Here is a 25896-nt window from a genome sequence, read left to right on the forward strand (position 1 = left end):
CCATCTCTCTCACCCCATCCCCGCCTGTGTGCTTGATCTATAAATAGACCGTCTCTCTACATGGCATTGGTCATGTGACTACGGATCAATGTGGGAAACGGGGAAAATGAGTGTTGGGGATTAAAAAGGTCAGTGAGAATGATTTATCAAAACACCGTTGAGTGTGTTCGGATTACACTAAATATGACTGGCTTGTTGTTTGACAGTTATCGATTATGCCGAAGCAAAATATAATATGCTGAGATTCATCCTCAGCAAACGTTCAATCAAAACAGTTGTTTTTGTTGTCACATTCCCATTATTGATCCAAAGTCTCTGTCTGATCTATGAAGATAGATTGAGGTGTGTTTTGGTCATATGAAGTGAATGTAATGGTCTGTCTGCAGCTCTCTGCAGGAGCAGAAGGAGGACCTGCGCAAGCGTCTCTCTTACACCACTCATAAGCTGGAGCTGTTGGAGCGGGAGTTCGACTCTACAAGGCAGTACCTGGAAACAGAGCTGCGCAGAGCTCAGGAGGAGCTCGACAAGTTTACAGACAAATTACGCCGGTAAGAAGAGTGCTCACAATAGAGTTTTGCATCCACATATGGTTACTAACTGAGCAATTTATCAAACAGGATAATGGACCTGAAATCTTCTACAGCCCAATTCCCATTCTTATGTTATGGAAAAGGACATACATTTTTCATGCAAAACAGTGCAGTGCACTCTCAGAATTTTACTTTTAGGGTAGCAATGTGAACATTTAAGGTACAAAAGTATATCTTTTGAAAAGGTACTACCCCAGTTACTGATTTTGTATGTATTTTCGAGTGTATGTACTGTAAAATCCCCAATTTGCAGTGCTAAATGGAAATTTAACAAAGTGCTTTGGCATTGTTTTGAGCAAAGTGTCTGAAAAAGGTTATTCCAGGTTGCTTCTACCATTAGTTTATTGCAAATTAGACATGAAGGCCTTTTTGGACCTATAACTACTGTCATCACAGGAACTGGGAATTAAATTACCTCCACTGCAGTGTACAGAGGTAAGAATTTCGGTAACACTTTATCATTGCTGGGGAGTAACTAGTTACATGTAACGGCGTTACATAATTTAATTACAAAATAAATGTAACAGTAATTCGTTGCAGTTACTAAGAATTTTTTTTATTATTAAATTACAGTTACTTATGAAAATGTTAAAGATTATTAATTATTATTAATAAATAAATTATTATTATTACATCTTAAAATATAAAAATTCTGGGATATGTTGAATTAATCTGTTGCTTTGCCTGTTTTTGATATGCACGATGCCTTCTGCTAAGGCCATTCATATACTTTTGATTGGTTTTCCGGTTTGAATTTGCGGCACTCCACGTCTATCAATTACGTCGTTAATCCTCTTTGCCATCGCTACAAGTAGTCACGCTACTAGCTATGCTATTAATCAAATTGTTTTTCAGTAGCAAAGTTATTTTATTAGTCAAGTAGCGGAGTAGCTTCCACACAAGCTAGATTTACCATTCACGGATCAATAAGTGACAGCACTGATATTCACAGAGCTGTGAGGCCGGTGTCTAGCTGATGAAAGTAAATCCTTATGATGGCAAGAATGATGATTTCTTCTTCTACCTGTTTTTCGGGGGTCTAAAACTCTGGTTAGTGAAGTCGCCAACCAGTTAGGCTAACACGAGAAATTTGCTTGATGGAAAGATGACTGAGGGAGAGGAGGTCAATATATGTAGTTTACTATAGTAAAGGCTAAAGCATACTATGGTAATGAATATTAGTTCACGATAGTTACCAATGATACTATGTTGTGTAATTCATTAAAATATCCATTAGAAATTTAAAAGCAATCAATAAGTAATCGGATGTAATCAGTTACTTTACTTTTATAAAAGTAATTGAAAAGGTACAGTACTTATTACATTTTAAATAGGGTCATTTTAATCTGTAATCTATTACTTTCCAAAGTAACCTCCCTAACATATGCACTTTATTTTTGATGGTCCCTATTGAACATTTTGTTGATTAAAAGTTGCATTGCAACTACATGTATTAGTAAACTGTCTGCTTAATATTCGCTGATACTATAAGAAACTTTGCAAGTGCATGTCAACTTACACTAACCCTAACCCCAACCTAACAGTCTACTTATAATCTAATGAGATTTAGTTGGCATGTAGATGCAATGTAACTTAAATTCAACAAAATGCTTTTTCAAGAGTTCACACTTAGCTGATGATTGTTTATAAAGCTTGTTTGGCATGCTGTCCCGGGAGAGAGTCCTGAGCTCATAAGATCCTCGAGCCCAGGGCTCCCTCCCGTTTGCAAGGCGAGAGGGGAGTTTGAGCTCAGGTAGATCTCGAGAACTTCCCTGCTGTAGTAGCTACTGAACAGATAGAGATTGCTCTTAAGTGATAACCATTTACTAGGAGCATGTCTATGATGCCGATTTGGATTAGTCAATTAACTTAGGTTGCATGTTTTTGGATGGTGGGAGGAAACCGGAGAACCCGGGGGAAACCCACGTGAGCACAGGGAGAACGTGTAAACTCCGCACAGAAACGTCGGCTGGCTTGGTAAGGACTAGAACCAGTGACGTTCTTGCTGTAAGGCAACAGTGCTAACCACTGCGCCACCATGCCACTCATTTAGGAAAGGAGGAGAAGTAGGGGTTGAAGGGGAGATTCTTCAAAACGAAGATGGCTGTCATACGGGACTTGGGGTACTTATAAGCCCCTTTCACACATACAGACCTTTCCGGAAAATTACCGGCAATTTTCCGGAAAGGTTGTATGTGTGAACAGGTCCTTTTTGAAAATACCGGTAAATTCGTTCTGGCTATTTTCCGGAAAGAGAAGTTGTAACATTACCGGCAATTTGCCGGAATGCTGCGCTGTGTGAACGCAGAAGGAAGATTTCCGGAATAAGCTCGTGCACGTCTAGAACGTGCTGACGTAAGACTTCTGCTTTAGCCAATCACAACAGTCAGACGCATTTACGTCCGCGCGGTTTGTGAGAATAAAAGCCTTTGAATATTTTTCCAGACACATTTAGCTGCTAGAAGTTAGTCAGATCACGTTTATATGTTCTTCTTAATGCCAACTGTGCAAAATAATCATCGATAAGATGCTTATGCTAAGCCGTTGTTTGTTTACCTTCAAGCTTTGCGTGTGCCTGTGAAACAGCCTGTGAGCGTCAGCACACGCACATATTATGAACATCTCGACATGCGAATATGATCCAGTGAAAGTTGTTTACAATATTGATCATCAAAAGAGTTTGTAATTTAGTCAAATGTTTACAAATACAAGCGCAGCCGTTTAAAGCTCATTTGTGGTGAATGATGTCAGAATTTACCGGTATTTTGGAATGGATGTGTGAATGCTCTTTTCCGGAAAATTTCCGTAACGTCCTCGCCTGTGTGAACAGCGCTTTTTTTTTTTGAATATACCGGTAAAGTCGTTCCGGAAATTTTCCGGATATTTACCAGTATCACTGTGTGAAAGGGGCTATAGTGGCTTAGGAATCGTCTGATTGGTGAATCATAAATTGAATAATGCGGGGCCGGCTGCAAGCAATCATAAGCACATGATCCTCTTGAAATTAGATTAGTTTTTTAAATAAACTTCACAAAGGGACCATCAAAATAAAGTGATGCCAGAATTTCGGCACTGAAATATCCCACTTTGAACTCAAAATGTTCCAGTTTGTCTTCATAGTCATGTTTTCATCACATGACATTCAAACATTTTATAACAGTTCTTATTATTGTGCCTATCATGCCTGAAACAAAAATGGTTTTCTAGCTGTTCTTTGAATACAGCTAATTAACAACCAAAATAACATTCTATATTGCACTATCATCTCAAAAATAGATTTTTTAGCAGGGTTCCCACTCATTTTGTACTATAAACATACTTAAAATGTTTATTTATATGTTTTACAGTATGTGTAACTGCATTAATCTTACAGAAGCAGAACTAGCTGTCAGTGATATAAAATAACAGGATTCTGCTCCGAGTTCACAAGTTGGCATTCTTGATATTATTTGTACGTAGGAAGCAGGAAAATCCCAATTCTGTGCTGTCTGGATTGTAGCACAAGAGTAGGCTCAACACAATGAAAAGTGACTTCAGTTTACATTGTTTGGGCAAATGCATGCCATGAAACAGTGGCACAGTATTTTAAAGTGCTACAAGACATGAAAATACAAAAAGCTAACATGTGCTCATTTTCAAACCACCTTTGCACTTTTAAAATTAAAGTACTGGAATTAGTGGTTAGAATAACAATCTTTATCTTGCACAAAACATTTCCAGTGCACAGGTTTTTGTTGTGTTAAATTATTTTCAGCGCTAATTAACATGCTTTTTAGACCAAGAGAACGATTGTGTGGCGAGTTAAGCCATTTGTTTTGTTCACTGTAATAATGGAAGAAGGAAGCGGAGAACCGACGCAGTTTCAAATTATTAATAATAACAGATTAAACAAAAACAAAGGTCAAACTGAAAGCAACAGTCAAATAATAGGTCCGGGCCCAGTCCTCTCTCAACTAGCACTGGCAAATCTCCTCCTTTTAGCTTCCAGGCCTCCTCCGTGAGACTCGAGGCAGGTGATGCCTACAGATGTCTCTGATTCACTCATCACATTGACCTTTAAGAACTGTTCACTAAAATTATGCACTGAAATTATACACTGAAAAAAATTGCTTCTTTATAGCTCATTTCCACTGACTGGTATACTACAGTAAGATTTGGGTCGGTATGGGTCACCTTTTTCAGGCTTGCATTTCCACTACCAAGGGTACCTTTTTGGTTAGCAGAGTGTAGGCTATGACAAAGTTTCAGTCGACGTCATTTTCGCTTGAGAAAATGTCTACAGTAAAGCTGTACGGGTAGCTTACATGTCATATGAGAAGCACTTTTCACAAAACAGATGCTTTATACACAAATACTTCTGTATAAATGTTTATTACTAACTTTTTAATGAACATGATTGGATTGTAACTGCAGATCAATGACATTAGCCTACTGTAACGTCTGTAATTGTATTAAATAAATAAATAGATAAATGCAACATATATTCAATTAAATTCTTCAGCTTTATTTGTATAGCGCTTTTACAATGTAGATTGTGTCAAAGCAGCTTCACATAAATGGTCATAGTAACTGGATCAGGGTAGTTCAGTTTTTAGTGTTTAAGTTCAGTTCAGTGTGGTTTGAAATCATTACTAAGAGTCCAAACACTGAAGAGCAAATTCATTGATGCGTAGCTTTACAGATCCTGAACCATGCAAGCCAGTGGCGACAGCAGAGAGGGAAAAAAAACTTTACCAATAGAAGAGTGAAGAAAAAAAACCTTGAGATAACCAGAATCAGTTCGGCATGACCATTTTAATTTATCCACTGGTCAGAAGTCTTGTGCAGAGCTGCAGTCTCAGCAGTGGAGGCTGGAAGCTATGAACACATACAGCCCCTTACAGTCTCTGATATGCTACCAACTACAGAAGAACTACACACAGCATACATTTAGTCCTTATTAGGTTCAAAAATACAAAAAACAGCCTTCAGTCAGATCAAACCTCTCATCTGTGTCTTTAATCTTCAGCCGCACATGTAGCCTCTGTTAGAGTCATTCCATCATACTAAGTTCATAATAGTTAAACAGTTAAACATGGCAGTTTGTTCACGTTTGCTGAAAAAATAATGTGCTCCTTTTTTTCTGTCTTCTCCTTTGTTTTTTCGTGGGTCACTCTTGCGTTTGTCAGTTTCTGACAGGATTGGGTTTCAAAAGCACGTCAGTAACCAAGCGCATGTTATTACCATCAGCTCAAGAAGTTCGTTATTTCAGATATAGACGCCTGGCGAGCGCAAGCAAAAAAGCAAAACTGCTCGGGCTTCAGACTGGCTTGTAAAAAACTAAGGGGCACAGGGTAAATTTGCTCTTCTTTTTGGATTTGAGGCTGTTCATCAAGATGACGACAAGGTTTGTTTGAGCCCGGGTCAACCATGGCATGTTTTTATATGTATATATATTTACGCTGTAATCTCTCTTGGCTGTGTATTTTAAACATGGTAGTTCTTTTGTTTTCATTCTGGCTTGTCGCGTAAGCGAATGACGTATCTTTGTAAACCAATAGCGTTCAGCTGAGCGTCAAGTGGTACGGTGTGGTATGCCTTTTTACAGTGGAAACGGCCATAAAAGTGTACCAAACCGAACCGTACTTTACCGTACCACTCAGTGGAAACGGGCCATTAAATAACCCAAAATGGTTTTTCAATGCGCAAAAGGGTTCGTTTAAAGGGTTTGTTCACTTAAACATAAAAATTCTGTTATTAATTAGTCGCCCTCAAGTCATTCCATTTGCCTGAGACTTTCTTTCATCTTCCGAACACAATTTATGATATTGTAAGAGGGTTTTTTTTAGTTGTTCTGTATCTTTAGTCGCGGGTAAAGAGGTCCATGAAACTAATGCATGCATACACAGTTGTAGAACATTCATTCATAAATGAATTATACACAGAAGTTACAGATGGTTCTGCCGGCTCTGTCTTTCCTCTCCCCACTTAGAACTTTGCATGTCCCTCCCGCGCATTTCTTTTTTTCTTTTTTTTTAATTTAAACCCAGGTTCTGCAGGTTGCAATGTTGCTAATTTTGCTTGCCAATAATAAGCCAATTGTAATCAAGTGTTTTGGTTCAATTTGGAATTTCCCTAACCAGCGCAGAGCTTGGGGAACCAGAGTACTCCGGCTGCGTCTGAAGCCGCATACTTCCATAATATATAATACGCTAAAATCAATATGAGAGCTGAGTAGTATGTCAGAATGTATAGAATATCAGTATGCGAGAAGTACCCGGATGACTTACTACTTCCAGCGAGATTCTGGAGTGCGCATCCCAAGCATGCTGTGCTATCCCATGGTGCCTCGTGAGAGAATTCATGAATGGGAGGGAAGCAACGCAACTGACGCAGGTAGGTCACGTGACCATGATAAAATGGCGGATGTAGTACGTCCGAATTCCATTCATACTTTTCACATTCATACTGTATAGAACGTACTTTTCTAACGATTTTTCGGAGTTTCGGACGCAGCCTTGCCTCCCCTCCCACGCATTTGCATTTCTTCCCATCATTACGCTCTTGCGCCAGTTCAAGCAACCACCACCATAATATTTACAGAAATTAATTGTACATTAATGCATCTCACAATATTTTAGATGGAATCAGAGAGCTCTATTAACCCTCCTTAAACAGCGGAGGTCCCATGAACATTCCAGAAAAGGAACTAAAAACGTTGCCAAACATTCCATGTGACTTCAGTTGAACACACACACACACAAACACACAGAAAACGGTAAAGATGACAATGTCCTCCACATCAGTGTGTGTGTTTACTATTGCCAATATGACGTTTGTGTGTTGCGCTTCTTACTCTAAAAGCAATATGTTGTACTACTCATAGTAAACACACACACTCATAATGCACTGGATAAACTGATTTACTGATCTAAGTCATATATTGGATGGGAGACCACATGGGAAAGCTAGGTTGCTGCCGGAAGTGGTGTTAGTGAGGCCAGCAGGGGGCGCCCAACCTGCGGTCTGTGTGGGTCCTAATGCCCCAGTATAGTAACGGGGACGCTATACTGCTCAGTGAGCGCCGTCTTTCGGATGAGACGTTTAACCGAGGTCCCGACTCTATGGTCGTTAAAAATTCCAGGATGTCCTTCGAAAAGAGTAGGGGTTTAACCCCGGCATCCTGGCCAAATCTGCCCACTGGCCTCTGTCTATCATGGCCTCCTAACCATCCCCATATTCAATTGGCTTCAACACTGTCTCCTCTCCACCAATCAGCTGGTGTGTGGTGTGTGGTCTGTCGCAAAATGGCTGCCGTCACGTCATCCAGGTGGATGCTGCACGCTGGTGGTGGATGAGGAGATCCCCCCCATTGTGTAAAGCACTTTGAGTGCCCAGAAAAGCGCTATATAAATGTAAGGAATTATTATTATTATTATTAATTATATTTATATTTATTTTATTTTGTGCTCTTGGAGCTTGGAAATATTACAGTTAGACCAATAAAGTCACATGGAATGTTTTGGGTTGCTTTTCTAGACTTCTGGTTGTTGTCTATAAGGGAAGAGGTATTTTTTTAACAATTCATTGTGCTCTGAAGATAAACAAATGTCTCGGGGTTTTGAAACAACACGAGGGAGAGAAATTAATAGCAGAACTTTCATTATTGGGTGAACTAATCCTTTAAGAGTGTGTCTGTGGTGTTCTGTTCTTTGCAAAGCCTTGATGATATGAACTACAAGCTGTTGTTAGCAATTTTATCTCTTAGCCATCCTAAAATACTGCCAGAAATTACATACATCATTTTACAACTGATCAAATGATAAAATAGTGCAAGTAATCAGGCAAAACATTATCACATCCCTCAGAAAAACATTCGGAAAATGATCAAATTTGGTGTATGGAAGTGTTTCTGAAGTGGAGATTTAAGGGTCAGCACAAGAGACAAATAGATATAAATAAATACATATGAATAACCCCTAAAAGTGTATTTTGGATTTTTTCTTTCAATTAGACTGAAAATAAAACTCTCCATGAAAGCCAAATGCCACAGATCTATAAATTGGCAGTTGCTAGAAAAACTGTTAACTTTTTAGTTTAAGTGGTGAGCGAAATAATTTCCTCTCCCATAACTTCAAATGTTTTGAAGCATGTTTCTCTTACATGTTACATTAAACAAAAAAGTACTGTATGTCTGAATTTCTCTTTTTGATAAAAAATAGGGGGGAAAAGCCAGATTACCTTCTACTTCTTTTATGTTACCTGCAATGTGTGAAATCGACACTGCTCGCTGCAGAGCCACTTGAGCTTCAGCAAGGGGGAGCTTGAGCTCCAACTTCTCCAACACCAAGTGACATCACCTGTAGAAGTGAAAGGAAGGAGGAGCTGGAGCTTAAGCTCCCCCTTGCTGGAGCTCTGCAGTGAGCACCACTTGGTGAAATCCGGATTAGAATGCCTAAAATTGAACGTCAAAGTATGAAGTGCTTGCTACTTTATACATTGCCTAGGTATTCTATACAATTCAGTGTTCCCGTGCGGCAAAGTATGTAACTAATCTACCCCTGCCATTTTTCTCACCGCTGACGCTGGTGGTGGCGCTTGGGTCGTTGTTTGATGATGGTGATTAAAGCAGGTGTGTTGAATGTTATTATTAGACAAGCGTATTACTGGTACAAGATTCCACAACCACATCACAGACAATATTGCCATAATTCTTCTCATGATGTCAGTGTATGTTATACAGCTGAGATTCTTCACTAATTCATGAAATATAAACGTACAAGACCAAAGTGTCAAAATATTAAGTGTTTTTGTGTGAAAGAGGAAAATGAAGTACAATTCTTAGTGCCATTCCAGTCTTACCTATATAGGTGTACTGTAATGAATACTTCAGTTCTGCTGTCATTGTTTTTCCGGTAAGAACATCATGTGCTTTATTCCATATTTCTTCCACTTTAAAATACGCAATGATCAATAAAGGTTTTCATTATGCTCTTTTGACACTGTGCCTAAATGAAACTATGCCTAAAACCATCAGGCATAATATACATTTCCTAGGCATTCCATACAATACTGGAATTTCATACATTGAAAATAACATGTACATTTCTGAGGTGCACATTTAATGGATACTTTAGTGCCCACTGGAGAGTTTCTGTTATTGGCTGTGAAGCAATGCAACTAGACCATGTGACTAATAGCAACAGTACATTTGTGTAAAAAACCATCATTCTTGTTCTCAAAGCTCTGGCTAAATTCACGATTCTGTGCTAACCTGAGAATTGTTTTTTGACAAATGAAGAGTTCAGATCCAAAAACCATCTGAAGTTTTCTTCTAAAATTAGTATTTGTCTCATACTCCTATGTTTATGCTCATTTATTTCATTTTGAAATTAACAAAAATGACTTATTCTTTGTCATAAAAGTAAAAAGACTAAACTCACACAAAATCCTTTCAAGAGTTCACACTTAGATATTGCTTGATGCTTTTTGCAGGTTTGGCAAGCTGTCCCAGGAGATAACCCTGAGCTCGGAGATAATTAAGCCCAGGGTTTCCACCTGATCAATTAGGATGTAAGGGGGTCAGAGATCAGGTAGTTCTCATTCTTTCTTCCCTAGAAAGAATGAAAAGGAGGAGATGGGGTGGAAGGGGGGGATTCTTCCCAAATAAAGATAAGGCAGTAGTGTAAAATCGGTCTATTTATTATAGGCTTGGATTAATCTCATTGTATTATTGCTGATAATTAATTAGAGACATGCGTAATCAGTCAAATTATGTGCTTGAGTTAGTAAAACTTCACTGAAATAATTGCAGATGTGGGACCTAAACTCAAAATTGTGGTTGAAAAGTCAGACTTGTTCAAATTGTTATATAAATTCAGTACAAAAGAAGTCACAATAACTTGAACAGGCTTTCGAAAACATTTACTGAATATAATATTTTCTCACCCTTAATCTATTTGAAAACAGAAAAAAAAATTTGGCATTGTAGTGTCACATTATGTCTTTTGTTTGTTTTTACTTTGGAAAAAATATGCACAACTGTTGAAATAAAACATTGACAAGGTCTTTTTCCCACAGTGCAATGGGTCGTAGGCAATTTTACAGTTTTTACAGTACACACAAAATCTTCTCTTGTCACGCAATTTCTAAAACATCTCACTTAAAATGCAAAACTACACCTCAAATCTCCAAAACTAGAAGCTGTTTCTCAGCCTTGAACTCAGTTTTAAATAGCATAAAACACTTTTTACATAAACTCTACACACAACTCTCTACCTAAAACACACACATCTAAGAGGATTTCACTTGATTTCCTTTTCCAAACACAAATGTCAAAATGTTACACTTATTCACCATATCAAACACAAACACATGGCTCAAATGTGGAAACCCCTAATTTGTTAACTGATCTCTAATCAATTACTGCTTTACTCTAGTAAAGGCCTATAAATAGAACAAAGGCTGTTCTGGTCCAAAAACCAACAAACAAACAAATCAAACAAAACTGGTTTTCCACCCATCCACTATTTGTAGTTTTGAATCTACCCCATATTCACTTTTTCTAAATTCTAAATTTCTCTAGAAAAGAATTGAGAAATTCTTCTCAGCCTGGCTCTGTAAAGTGTATGATGGGAAACCCTTTATATACACAGTGTTTACATGGTATATCCAAACATTTACTATTGTGAAAGAAGTGTTTGCCATTTGATGCAAATGCTTCATGGCTTTTGTGTTTGCAGTTTTGACAGTTGTATGTAAAGTTTTGAAAAATGAAGACATTGTTTTGATAATGTGTGTGAGCAGTTGGAAAAAAACTGTAAAAATAAACCTGCATGGTAATGCACTTCAAAAAGTACTATTGTTAGAAAAACAAGGCACTATATCCTCCTGAGATCCCGCCCATTGAAAATTCAGCCTTTTTAATGTTTTTTTTCTATTATTATTACATATATATTTGTTTATTAAAGTGTCAGGAACAATACATTTAGCTTTCAAAGCTGTTAACTTGTTTTTGTTTCAAAATATCATCCTTTTTTAAATGTCCACTATAGTGGACACCAGGACCATCTTAATGTAGTTAATGACTGCATGTTGTAGAAGGCAGAACTGAAGCAGAGAGGATTCTTCATAAAACAGTTGGGGGAGACTCTGATTTAAGCTGCGGTCACACTGGGCTTTTCCTCCCATAGACTTTTATTCATACACACATGTATGCGTCAGACCGGAAAATCAGGGTCATGCGTCAAGGTTGCTGCGGTGCAAAGTTCTAGCTTGGTGAACTCTGACCTGCGAAATCGCATCAACTGACTGCGTGAGACCAATCGAGGATCAAAACATGACCTCTCTGGACAGAAATTTAAAACATGGAGCAATCGCTCGCTTTATTAAATGTCTTATAAGCTTGTTTATTCCTGCCCGTTTTTGCAGCGCCGCACGACAGAATATCCCATGCTTAAACTCTAATCTGACCATAGCTTTAGAGTCGGACAATCAGACAATTAGAGGATTAAAGACAATTAGAGAATGACAATCAGTTTTAAATCGCTTTTAAGTTCAATTTGTTTTGGATTAACATCACTTTTTTGTTTTTGTTTTTATTGAGTTCGGCTCTATTTCAGACTAAACTGTTTCAGGAATTTCAATACAAAAGGGAAAAATGGCTTTTGTTTTTGTTACATTAATGTTGTATTAATATCCCTTTACAGCCTTATCCTGTACAGTTTTGTTGTCTGAGTGGCGGTCCTTTCAAACTAAAATGGTCCTGTGGTCTACTACAGTGGACATGCTGTAAAATTAAAAATAAAATGTAAAAACTATAGATTTTTTTTTACCCAAAGGATGTAGGAAATCTGGAAGAAAAAAAAACATTTTGTTTGGGTCTCAGGAGAATATAACTTTGTGTACTGTTTTAAAGGAATAGTATGCAAATGTTTCACTTGTGCCTTTTGTGGATGATGCCAGGTGTGTAGGAGTCAGTAGTACAGTTATAGCTTGCCCATGTGTTGGGCTTCTCAAACCATTGTATATATGTGTATTAAGCATGAGTTTTGAATTGATATCACAACAGAAGCCATAATAAAATGTGGAAGATGAACAGGTGCGCTGGCAAGAGTTTTGGCAGCAGACTTTAAAAAAGCAGCTTTATCTAGCAGATGTCTAAGCAAACAAGGAAGCCGTTTAAGACCTTTCTGTACACGCTGGATCTGAAGCAAGACGTTTTGTTCATGTGTTTCCCACAGAATACAGAGCAGTTACTCAGCACTGCAGAGGATCAACCAGGACTTAGAGGATAAAATCCACCGAAATGTGAGTGCGCACTTTGGCAATACACTCCAAAATAAAAAAAATAAGGTGCACATGCACCCCTTTTTATTTTGATGTGCGAATGGTTTTGTTCACATGTGTTTACGAGTACTCATCTCGCTCTTTAAGTGTTTTCCCTTCTAAATGGGATTTCAGGAGAAAGTGTTTACGCCGCTGTCCACATATGTGTGTGCGTGCGTGTTTTTATAATGTGACAGATTGGTGAAAGTGTTAAACATGTACAATAGCGCTGAATTCACTAAGAGTCTATTTGAATATCAATACAGTGCCACTGGTGCGCCTGACGTTAATTATAGTCCATTACAACAAGCCCGTCCGCCTTCATGTGACAGTGTGATAGTGAGTCTATTATATGCCGCAAATCTGCATCACAGCCTGTTTGTTAATTTGAAGTCGCAAACAATTAAATTATAATTAGCCTGCCTGCCGCAGTACATTGCGTGACCATTACATGTCTGTATTAGGAGCTTACACAGCAAATTTCGAAGTGTTATTTTCACTCTCAAAGTGTGAAAATTAACACTTCTTCAGTGTTTATATAGGTCCACACTAAATCGAGTTAAATTTACACTTGAAAAAGAGTAACTTTTTTTACACTTGCATAGTGTTAAAAAAAGCACTGTTAGTGTTAATTTAACACTGCGTTTTAAACTCCCCTTCCATATTTGCACGGAATTAATGTGTTAAAACTACACTCTCAGTGTTAATAGCTTAACACTAACAGTGCCCTTTTTAACAGAAATAAGGTTCATTGTAGTGTTCATATAGACTTAGGTTTTTATTTAAATGTATTTTAGCCATATAAATTGTTTTCTGCATAACAGGAGAGTGCATTGATCATTTAAAAAAAGTCAAAACAATGTACAAGTTGAATTTTTTTTATTTTTAACAATGCATCTTAAATGTAAGTTAAACCAACATAAACAAAGGTACAACATATTCACTATTATCTGATCCATATGAACTCTGCAGATCAAATGGCCTGTAGAACTTCAATTCACTTGCTTTTATAAGTTCACCCAACTCACAGTATCTCTGTACTTTAAATGCATGATGATGCTCTGAGAAATGTTCTGTCAAAAGCTTGTCAGCAATGAAATATACGGTGTTGTTAACTAAAAGTATTTTCCGAATCTGACTAAATACAGGAATTTCATTCTCAATTTCATTGCATATAAGGAGGTCCAGCCTATATTCAGTCCCATCAATCTTAACCCAGTTCATGGAACACATGCTTGTTTCTATGGGGTTTTGCATCATTCTAGCCAACTTCTCACCTTCATCAATTTCATCCCAACAGAATTTTTTCATTGGGCCACACTCAACTTGGTTTAAAGGAGTTGTTTCCCAAAGATAGCCAATTGACATCTGATGATTTTTTGCGAGAGATTTTGTAACATTTTTGAAATTTTTTAACATATTTTTAAAAACTTTGTGTTTTGCCTCAAACCTCATACTCCACATGTGCACTAACGGACCAATTTTTCGAATGCAGGCAGGGTAATGCGTCATAAAATGATGTTTGGGCAGCAAGTTTTTGTGTGGGTACAACTCTTTGAATAATTCATGGTGTTCAGATATCAAATATTTTAAAAGAACAGTCATGCCTTCTGAAATGCTAGGGGAAAACACTAGATTTAAAATCTGAAGTAAGAGCAAAAGTAAAAGCCAATTCTTGTCTCCAATAGGGACAACATCACCAAATAGTAATGGAATGTTTTTGATGAGACAAAGAGTCCGATGCTATTTCCGCTGTGCTCCAAGTTCACTTTTGTAGGACGATTTTTTCTCTCCAAATATCCATAGTCAAATGAATATATCCTAGACAGCAATTCACTTTGGGTTACAAATTTTTCAGACAGATTCTCAAACAGCAGTTTCATTTCAAATTGTGCAACTGCTTCAAGGAGATCATGCATCACATCAACAGAATAGTTGTGGCACACATGAAAATACCGTAAACTATTCAGTGTTGAGCTCCTTTTGAGGCCATGTGTTGACTTGAGTTGAGGGTCAGATTCCAACTCTCTGCAGTGCTGTTCATAAACAGCACGATCACGCAAAACAACCCTATGATCATCCTCACTGTAAACAAACTGCACATCATCTTTTTTAGTCAAACATAAACGACAAAAGTAGTGGCCACTAAAAGATTCTGTAAAACCAAGGATTGAGTGCATCCCCAAGTTGTCTCCAGTGACTTGACATATTGTGCCATAAACTCTTCTTGTGGACATTGGCAATTCAATACCATCTGTCTCTAGTATCTTTATGTCTCGAATCAGTGGTTCCAGGATTGGATCAAACCCATACCTTTTCAGGTCTTGTGCATGAAACAGCGCTATCAAATGTATATTCATGAGTCTTGAATTCACTTTTGGGGGCAAATTTCTCACTACAAAATAAAGAGCACCAACTTTTTGTACACCACGTTTAGAGCCTAGAGGGTTTGCGGTTTCAAATTCGTCAAAGTACACCTGGATCTGTAAGGCATTTGGATATTTAGAGAACAATGGATGATTATGGAAGTAACTTCCATCACAAAAGTCTTCAAAATGTGATGTCTGTCTTCCTGTAAATTCCTTTAGCAGTTTACATACATCTGCATTTTGACACATGAATTTCATCGTTTCCAAAATTGGGACATAAACATATGTGTCTTTTACTGGGACCTGATCATAAAATCCTGTTGTTTTGTTTCTCCTATTGTCATATCTCATGCCAAGCATAATTTCTACAGGATCTACAACACCCCATTTGTCAGTGAAATAACTAGCTCTTTTAGTTTCCGTGTTAAACAGGGTAAAGGGGTTTTCAAAGTTATCCATACTATTTTCGACTGCTGATCTGTCAGGGTTATTAAGAGGAATTACAGACATTACATCTTGACGAGTTTGGTTATGTAGTTCTGTGGTGAGTTCCTCAAGCTCTGAAACAACCGATGCTACCAAGCTATTGGCTACTCCGCTGCACTGTAGTTTGGCCACAATAGATGCACATATATCTGCCGTCTCTCTCCTTGAAACAGTGAAATTATTCTCAACAGTCTCAATGAGATCAACTTGGGGATCACTCTCTCCAACAAACAAAGAACTTGATTGATCGGGACAAACATTTTGTGCTAACATTTCACTGGAAGGTGAATTACATGCTGCACTAACATCAGTAACATGAGTGCTGTTCAAATGCTTTCGAAAACCAGAGTATGTACAGAACTGTCGACAACAGCCTTCCTGTGCACATAACAACTTAAACTTCAGTGAAGGATAAAAACTGTGTGAGAGTCTTAAATGAGAAATTAAAGAGGTGCTGCTTGCATGCAAGCTTTGGCAACAAAAACACTTTAACATTTAGTTTAAAATCTTTGCACGCAGTTCTTTTACCCTGGGTGACTCGCTGGTAAGTCCAACATCAATGTTGTAGACTGTAGTCTGCAAAAAGGTGAAGATGTTGACAAGTGCTTCCTCATACGTCAAGTTGAACACGTAGTGGATTTTAAAGAGTTCATCAACGGCACTCAAGGAGCTGGTTCCTGCACAAGGAATGAGATGTTTGTCCATAACCACATAGAAATTGTCGATCCTCCCCTTGATCCTTCCTGTTCCAAGTAGATATGGCTGGTGGCCTTCCCTCTTACTGAGATGGCCTTCAATACTGGTGCAAGACTGCATTAAAACAAAAAACAACAATAAATGCAGGAAACCAGTTAGGATATTTTCATTCAACTTTTGTTAATAAAAAAACACACTAAATATAAAACCAAACCACAAAAAAAAACTTCACCCAAAGTGCAAAAATAAAAAAAGTCTCCATATCCCTCATTGTGTAGTAGTGTGAAACGAAATTAGTTATTTTTTACCACAAAGAATTAAAAAAAGATTTGAATACACCAAGTCAATCCAAGATATAACTTACTTTCTTTATCACAATCTAAACGAAGAATTGTGTAAAAATCCAAGTGCTGCAAGTTAACAGCATTTAAGTGAATGCACACATTTTTATAAGTTTAAAAAAATGTAAGTGTGACATTATGGTTAACAAAACTAAAAATAACAATTAAAAGACTTAAAGTCTTGTGAATTTTACCTTATGGAAATGCACAAGTCTTTCAACGGCCTCTGTTGGACTAATCTTAGTCCTCTTTCTCCCTGAAGAAGGAGGTAGGAGATGCAACAGGAGTAGGACAGCTGACATATCACTATCCCAGTCTGAATTAATGATAGTAAAACAAATAAGACATTAATATTACAATACAACATGCACACATATGTTCTTAAGGCCCCCAAATACAAAAAAAAAAAAAAAAAACTAAAGCAAATTTAAACTACAAAATCCTCAAATTGTACCATTTTCAGATCCTTGTCCCTCTGCTGAATTGATAAGACCACGAATTTCTGCAGTTGAAGTTAGAGATTTGGCCTCATTGATGATCTTGTGCTTAAATGAGGTCTCCCATCTCTCAAGCAACTTGTTGGATGTTTCAGCATTGAACAGCAAACCAAAGTCTTGATTTATCTATAGAAGAAGATATTAGATTAGAAGCTGACTCGTCACACTTTAGATTCTAACACCAAAGATTTTTTTGTTGCTTGATAAACTTATAAGTCATGATCATGCACAAATGTAAATGTTTTTGACGTAGTTCTGAAAACTACTACAATGATGTTTAAGGGGTAAGTGTTAGCATGTATCAAATCTGTGACTAAGGCCAAATAGCAATAATGTGCAGAATTAATTATTTACACTTGATAAAAATATATATATAAACACTCATTAACACACAAACACATTTAAAACCAAAAAATAATTCATATTTACCAATCCTTTCACATCCAAAAATCTTGGAAAGATGTTGAGGATGTCAGCTGATTTTTTAGGATCATGCACCAGTTCTTGTCTACGCTTAAAGGTTTCCTTCATTTTTAGCAAAACTTCACTTTCATCAGCTGTGTGGACAAGAAAAGAAATTGCCTCCCTGCATGCATCCCCTTCAAGTTGTTGCCCAGTGTCTATCCTTCGTTTGAGACTTGGTCCTCCAACTTCAGATACCTCCAAGCGAACACGTTTTGGGTTCTTCCTTGATAAAGTTTTAAGGCGCCAGGCAATGAAACCTGTTCCCTTTTCCGGATCGTAGAAATGTTCCTGTAAGAGACAAGAAAAAACATTTAAGATGTGTATAATCTTAATATATAATACAACATTTAACTGTATGACATAAAACACTAAATAAAAAAAGCTACAAACCTTTAAATAATTAAAACAGACGAACATGTTTGTGTTAAGTATACTAAGACAAATTCTTACATAGCCTTTTGCTGAAAACGGGTCTCTCAGGCTGGGAAAGAGAGAAATAATACCCAAGGCATAAGTCTCCCGTTGCTTGCGGGTGGGAATTCTCCTAAAAATCAGTAAAATACTTGATTAAGGACAGTACTTAACCTGCTAAAACAATGTTTTAATGAAATCTTACCCATGAATCTCTGTCATGTGACTGACAACAATATTAACCAGTTGCCGTCTAGTGCTGTGCTTTAAAGTTTTTGTGGCCTTGTATTCATCAAGCACTTCATCACCACCAGATTGCTTTTCCAAAGCATCTTGGACAATCTGATAAAGTGACCACAAAATGTAATATTTGTGAAATAATAAAAGTGAATTTTTATATCACCAAATTAACTATAACAAACAACATATGCATATACCCGTTTTGCCCTTTCAGCATCTACCATCAAGCACCTGCTGGCCCTTGTCATTTGATTCTGCATTGGTTGCTCTGGATCATCATGATCCGTAGAAGAGAGTGAAACTGTATCAGTACATGTGCTGGCTGTTGATGATCTTGTGGGTGAAATCACTGAAAAAAAATTATAAATTACCCTTTACAGTATATTTCTTTTATATTTCCTTAAATCAATATACCTTTTATTTCTATGTTATTAAACAGCGCTTTACAAATAGCCTTTACTGTACAATCATTCTAAATGTTTTCTTCCTTTTTAGACAGACTATTTTGACCAACTTTTCATCACTCGGCATAATGTGAACTCACTGTTAGGTTCAAATATTAAACCAGACAAATGCGTGACAATATTCAAGAAATATATAAAAACCCTTAATTTCTGTACACAATTCACTGTACAGTAGGCTCTTCTATGGGTTTTACAGTTCTCTTTTAAGTCTTTCTACTTAATTTTCCCTGTTCTAAACTATAATATTGCAAAATAGAGGGCTTTAAAGAATGTCCATAATTTAATTGAATATTTACCCTCAGGCAGGCCAGCAGACATATTTTCTTCCAAGCATCTTACAGTTAAGCATACATGTGGACTGCTTTCCATTAACTCGTGGAAGATGTCCTCTTCTACATTAGTGTCCGTGTCATCAAAAACTTGAAGATCTGCAGTTGTTGGTAATCCAAATTTGCTTTTCACTGAAATAAATAAATAAACTATAGACTCAAAACTTTAATAAGCACATTTCTGAACTGCACAATTTTAAACTTACCTTCACTGATAAAATATTGGAATGTAAAATCAGTAAGCAATTTTACATATTTTTTCACTCCTTGATATTGAACTTTCACCAACATGATGGAAGCTGTATAAAATACATATATCACTTAATTAATCAAGAGAACCCATCTCACAAACTAGACATTAGTAAAATGAAATCACTTTTATTTCAATGTGATATAGAAGCTGGTGTTATTATAATTAGTACATAGAGAACACATAAGTTTTTTAATCACATTCAATTTTTTGATTGATTTTTGTTTTATTTTTTGTATTGAGGGTTTTGAATACAATGTATAGTTAGACATTATAGTTAGCAAAGTAGTAGTATAGAAGAATTATAAGTTACGTCTACAAAAGCACATTGATTAAAAACACGAGAATAACAATGTTAAGTCTAACTTTAAGGAGTTCTTACAGTTCTACTTACAAATGTCAGGTCTTCATACAATGTAATATTATATTGAACAGCATCACTTTTGCATATTTATACTATGCGACTACCTTAAAATCGAAAACCGGTGTCTCTCGTTCGTCTCTTCTGAGTTTAGCTGCTTCGATCGTTCTCACTGGAGCTTAGCTTCCTCTTATGGCGAAGATATCACTATTCGACTCGTGCTCATCATTATCAGTCCTTTACACAACAGTTCTGTCAGTGTATTGTTACAGTGACTGAATAAATCGAAATACTGTTTTGCCTTCAACCAGACGGCGTGTCAGACAGGTTTTAAAGTAAGCAATTTGTGGATTTGTGTTTACTTGAAAAAGCGAGCCGTTCAAATGATTCAGTTCGGTTAAGTGAACTGAATCGACCGGTTGAAAAGACTCATTTATGCATCATCGGCTATCCCCTCTTGCTAACAATCGAGACTAACTCTTTTACAGCGACTGTATTTTTGCGTACAAATCGAAATACAATTTTACTTTGAATCAGACAGAGTCTCAGACAGGTTATAAAGAGAGCGATTTGTGGATAAGTTTTCAATGTTACCGAATAAGCGAGCCGTTTTAAATGATTCCGTTCGATTAATTGAACTGATTCGATCGGTTCACTAATATGAGCCGGTTTAAAAGATTCATTTGTAATCCGGCTACCCCTCTTGCTAACAATAACCTCTGTTTTTACAGCGAGTCTATTTTTACATGTTTTAAATGTAATATGAAAATCAGATCTGTTCACTTGAAACGTATATTCGCTGTTTCATGTAAAAGAACAAAAGAAAGCGAGTGCATGCTGCCCGCGACTCCATGCGGCTCGCGCCACAAATCACTGAACATGAATAATTTAGTTCATTAACTTGTTACACCGAAGCTATGAAGTTCAACTAAGCCTTCACAGACGCCGCTTTACAGCTATTTTTTTATAAAGTTAAATTCTAAACTACATAGGTTTGGAGAATGTAAGATTAACGGTGCTAACGTTAAATGCTCATCTGGCCATTCTGCGTTCATTTCTAGCGCACGTAGGCTAGCCACAACAAAGGGAAACACGATGACAGTTAAATTATCAGGTTAAATTAAGTATAACCGCAAATTTCTAACAACGCAAAACCCCGAATCAAATGCAAACACTGGTTCAAACTGTTAAATGTTTGTCTTTACCTTTATTTTCCTGCTAACCAACTTGTCTCGTGGCTCCCGTGATTGTCTGTCGTGTAAAAATTGACAAGTGGTTAAAATTAGAACTTGAAAACCCGGTTAAAAATGTACAATAGCTAGTTAAACATGAAGCAAGTGTAGAATTGTATTGAATATTTGTGATTAAATAAATTGTATACCTGTTTGAAAACTGCTCTCCATGTGCTGTCCGCCATTAATCAAAAAGGAAGTAAAGTGAAGCGACCGGAAATGAAAATAGCACTTATCTAGTGTCAATTATATCAACTCGCTGTAATAACACATACTCTGACCACAGAGTTACACTGCAGGTGTTTATGCCATGTAAATCAACTCAACAAGTAACACTTTTTAACTCAAAAAATTTAACACCTTAAAAACAACTCAAAACAACACTGGAAATTTTGCTGTGACTACTAGTAGGCTATGTGAAAGTAAACAGGCTTTTTTAAGCAACAGGTTGCGTCCATTATGACGTCAATGATGACACTGAAGGTTATGGGTGCAGGTATGAAAGGAAAATAATCTGATATCAGCCTTCTTTTGATATTTCTTTGAGTAGGCCTATTAATTCCCATCTGACACAGGAAAATGCTACTGTAGAATGGCTTAAAGTCTGCTGAAAGCATTTCCTAAAAGGATTTGTGAAGGCTTTGTTGAAGCGTCATGAGCCAAAATCAACCTACAATCTATGAGGAGAATCAATCGTATAATAAAGTTTCATTTTAAGCAAAGTACATAAAAATCCAAAATAATATTACAGTAATTAACAGCTTTAAGCAAGGTAACAACTCATTCAAATTAAAGAATTGTGTAAGACAAACAAATTAAAAGTTATTCTTTAAGTTGTTCATTTATTGATTTTCTTTCAGCTTAGTTCCTTTATTCATTAGAGGGTAACCACAGCGGAATGAACCGCCAACCTATCAAGCATATGTTTTACACAACGGATGCCCTTCCAGCCAGAAATGGCACAAACTTACCTGGCGCTCTAGGCAAATGACTAACGTGCCGCTCTCACCGTGTTTATGCCGCCTTTTACGAGTTTAAATTTACAAGTTAGATTTGTGTAGTTTTGAATCGTGTTTTAAGTTTACGAATTGACTTTTTAGTATTTCTAAATCGTGTTTTTAATTTTACGAATTGGTTTTTGTGTATTTTTAAATCGTGTTTTTAATTTTACGAATTGGATTTGTGTATTTTTAAATCGTGTTTTTAATTTTACGAATTAGATTTGTGTATTTTTGAATCGTGTTTTGAATTTATGAATTGGATTTGTCTATTTACACATTGTGTTTTAATCTTACATACTGGATTTTGTAAATGTGAATAGTATAGAGGATGTATAAATTACATTTTGTGTAAATGTATTATATTTGAGACTTATCTGGATCCCTAATTATATATGTGCGGGCGCAGTCATTTGAATCTTTTTTGGCTCAAGACTTCCGGTCTCATTCACTTCCATTAGTTTGTAGAAATTAAAAACAGCTCATCATGCTGCTTGATGTTGCAAGCTAATATTTTTTTTTTATAATCTCCTACTTAGTCTGCATAGTCATGATCACACTTGTTTGTGAAGACCATTTTCTGTCGATTATTATTTCTAGTCCTTTCTCCTATAGGCAACGCAAAAACGAGCACACTTCCATATCACAGAATAAGGTCAATACATCAGGGATGCAACAGAGTGTGACATGGATAAAAAGCTCATCACCTTCATGAACACTGGCCTCATTCTGACACTGAGGAACTGTTGAATAAAGTCATTATTATTTATTTATTGTGCACAGAAAAGTATTCTCTTAACTTTGCCAAATTCAGATTGAACAACTGAAGACAAATGGTCGGTTTTTGGACTTTGAAGGAGTAGGGAGTCTATGGAGGTCGAGGTCTCAGGGGTTTGGAATGACATGAAGAACAGAATTTTCATTCTTGTATGAACTAAATCTTTAATTAGCAAATAATAATAATAATAATAATAATAATAATAATAATAATAATGTTTAAATTGTTTATTGTGAAAAAACAAACACTATATCAGTACAAATAGTTACATATAATTATCTTTGTTGCTTTTTTTCTAAAGAGAAGAAATTATATATATATATATATATATATATATATATATATATATATATATATATATATATATATATTTAAACGGGCAAAATAATAATGATAATGATAATAATAATAAAAGAGGAAAAGAAAAATTCTAACAAGAGTAATAAGTGTACAGAAAATTACAACCAACTATCACAATCAAATGTTCAGATACATTATCAATGTTAAAAGTAAATATTTACAATTAAACAGTTTGAAATAATATTAGATAAAACAAATAAATTAAATTACTACAAAATAAATAAATTTAAAAAGGAATGAAATTGCATCTATTAAATGGAAGGCAATACCTTGAGAGAGTTAAAGTAAGTTATAAAGCATAGCCACTTTTTAAAGAAATTAGTTTTCCCAGAGCATTTAACCTTTTCCAGCTTTAGAAAATGCATGGGATCTACAAGCCATTGGGATGTAGTTGGAGGCTAATTTGATTTCCAGTGAAGTAGAATACGACGCCTGGCTAATAGTGAGGCCAAAATATCTAGTTGTTTGGAACTGAATTGGGACCAAATCTTTGGAACCCCAAAATAGCAACATCAGGGGATGGGTCTATATTTACCTGCAACACCTTGGACATAATTGTAAAATAATTAATCCAGTAATTCTGTAACAGAGGGCACATGAAGAACATATGACTTAAACTACACCTTGCTGCACGACATCTGTCATCGATATTGGGAAAAATTTCAGATAGCCTGGTTTTTGAGAAATGGATTCTATTAAAAATACATTAAATTGTATAAAGCTAAGGCGAGCACAAATTGTTATTCTCTGCAGCGCACCAAGCCACCATTCTTCCTCAAAACAAAGCCCCAATTCATTTTACCAAGATTTTTTTAATTTGGTAAGAGAACAATCATCCAAGCTTAAAATGCACCCATAGATTTTAGAAATTTGTGATTTGTCTTGCGGGTTTAGTTGCAGTAACTCTTCCCATAACTGCAGCTTAGGCAGAGATGGGTAATAATTATAATAATAATAATAATAATAATAATAATATAACAATAATTATTATTTTATACAGACCTATAAATAAACCATTTTCAGTTTCAAATCATCTCTACTCTTGCCTATATGAACAAAAATAGTGGGGTATTTTATTTCTGCTGGTATAGCGACTGTGGCTGAAAATGTGTTGACCAAACATGGCATCAAAATGGCTGCTTTTAATCAAGAATCTCTAAAAGTGTGATAATCAGCATTAGCTGTTTCCGTCCAAAGGCACAAATTGAAAGTGCACAAAACTGCAATATCAGATAAAACATTTGTGAATAAAGCATCATTTCCATCCAATGAGAATAAAACTGGCACCAAATATCAAAAAGAAAAATGGAATTTTAAGAATTTTAATAGCCTTATTAAGAAAAAATATGCCAAAATTAAGTGCATTTCCCCCAAAAAACAAGCAAAAATAATCTGCCAATGCATACCTGTCAACATTGGGATGTTAAAATAAGGGATATGCCCACCATAATAAGGGACCTCACCCCCCCCCAAAAAAAATTGTTCATTTGGAGCTGTTTTGTTGTTAATAAACAAAAAAGGTCAGTAATGTTTTGTATTATTTTTATTTACAAACGAAAAAATAAATATATACATTGGCAGCAAATACATTAGCAGTTTATAATAAAGTTATCAAATCTCATTAGCTGTTCTTTCACTGTATAACTTACACATTTTGATTAAAGAGCAACGAATGAATCTCTTATTTATTTAGATTTTTTTTCGTGTGATTACATTAATTAACAGATGTGTCACTTTTAAAATGCATACATCTAACAATATAATGAAAGCATTCGATTGCTTTCCTAACTGTTTATGCTCATTTAAGATGAAATTAGTTGTGTTTGGAAAAAAAAAAACACACCAAGATTGACATCTTTAGATGTTATTATTATTGATTATGTGTATATGTCTGTTTAAGGACGCAATTTGACTGTTTTGAGGATTGCATAGAAGGGGTGACGGCACCTGTAATGAAAAGAAAGGGAATCGCACTGTTTTTATATTTATTTCAAAGTGTTTTCTTGCCTAAACAAATCGAAGACACAGAACAGACTCATATTTAAGAGCGAGGGGCGGCCCCTGGTGGTTCGGCGGTATGGGTTTTGTATGGGGAGGATCGGCTCTTTAATGTCTACTTGCCACCCTTTAGAGAAAGACTGAAAATATGGGAGAAATACAGGAAAATACCTTTACGGGATGATAGCTGGATAGAACTGTAAAATATGGGAGAATCCCAGAAAAAATGGGAGAGTTGACAGGTATGCCAATGGGGTAATCAAAATAATCATGTTTTTCTTTTAGACAACTGATTATTTTGCTTACCCCACTGCCAGATTGTTGTGCTTGCTTTAAGAAAAATTCTCACTTAATTTTGACAATATTTCTTAAAATGAGACCTAATTTTTAGCTTGTCTAAGAAATGCTTATAGATTTAATTTTTTTTAGATATTTGGATTGGAAAACAAGACAAAAAAATCTAAGCAAGGAAAGCATTTTTGCAGTGTATCTGTCATTTTTTTTCCTCACCTGAAAACATTCTCCTTTTCATCTAGTCCCAGCACCACGATGATGAGAAACGGGCTCTCAGTCGTGAAATCATCGTTCTTAACAATCATCTCATGGAAGCCAAGATGACCATTGAGAAGCTCAGAGAGGACAATGTAAGAGAAATAATGACTATGTGATTTCCCTTTGCACACAGAGGCTTAGCGGCTACACTTTGGAGGATGGTTTGCTTTAGA

At 36.2% G+C, this 25896-nt stretch overlaps 2 protein-coding genes across 5 annotated transcripts in view; one reads left to right on the forward strand and one right to left on the reverse strand.

The window, feature by feature from the left end:
* Positions 1-25896, forward strand: part of si:dkey-174m14.3 — an 81187-nt gene that overhangs the window by 46818 nt on the left and 8473 nt on the right. For all 3 annotated transcript variants that reach the window (XM_087297437.1, NM_001045010.2, XM_087297438.1), the window contains 3 exon segments: positions 387-548; positions 12812-12878; positions 25708-25815. In XM_087297437.1, the coding sequence (XP_087153563.1) occupies positions 387-548; positions 12812-12878; positions 25708-25815 (337 nt within the window).
* On the reverse strand, positions 13759-21243 carry LOC147839035 (uncharacterized). Of its 2 annotated transcripts, XM_087298034.1 has the most exons (11): positions 21187-21243; positions 21011-21056; positions 19401-19493; positions 19162-19326; positions 18599-18750; positions 18367-18503; positions 18201-18294; positions 17715-18038; positions 17243-17411; positions 16983-17104; positions 13759-16561 (listed from the first exon to the last, which is right to left on the reverse strand). In XM_087298034.1, exons 3-11 carry the CDS (start codon positions 19483-19485, stop codon positions 16247-16249), a joined length of 1563 nt encoding a protein of 520 aa, XP_087154160.1. In that variant the 5' UTR covers positions 19486-19493; positions 21011-21056; positions 21187-21243; the 3' UTR covers positions 13759-16246. The 2 variants fall into 2 exon arrangements, with proteins under 2 accessions (XP_087154160.1, XP_087154161.1); XM_087298035.1 differs by lacking the exon at positions 21187-21243 and having other exon boundaries at positions 21011-21061.

The sequence above is a fragment of the Danio rerio genome, chromosome 20 (assembly GCF_052040795.2).
Source record: "Danio rerio strain M-AB ecotype USA chromosome 20, GRCz13ab, whole genome shotgun sequence".
Lineage (NCBI taxonomy): Eukaryota > Metazoa > Chordata > Actinopteri > Cypriniformes > Danionidae > Danio > Danio rerio.

Excerpts from the sequence above, each read along its gene's own strand:
- LOC147839035 (XM_087298034.1), bottom strand. The coding sequence starts at position 19,485 with ATGTTGGTGAAAGTTCAATATCAAGGAGTGAAAAAATATGTAAAATTG. Across the intron at positions 18,751-19,161 it reads GTCTGCTGGCCTGCCTGAGG|TGATTTCACCCACAAGATCA; the intron begins GTAAATATTCAA and ends ATTTTTTTTCAG. Across the intron at positions 17,105-17,242 it reads GGGACAAGGATCTGAAAATG|ACTGGGATAGTGATATGTCA; the intron begins GTACAATTTGAG and ends TCATTAATTCAG.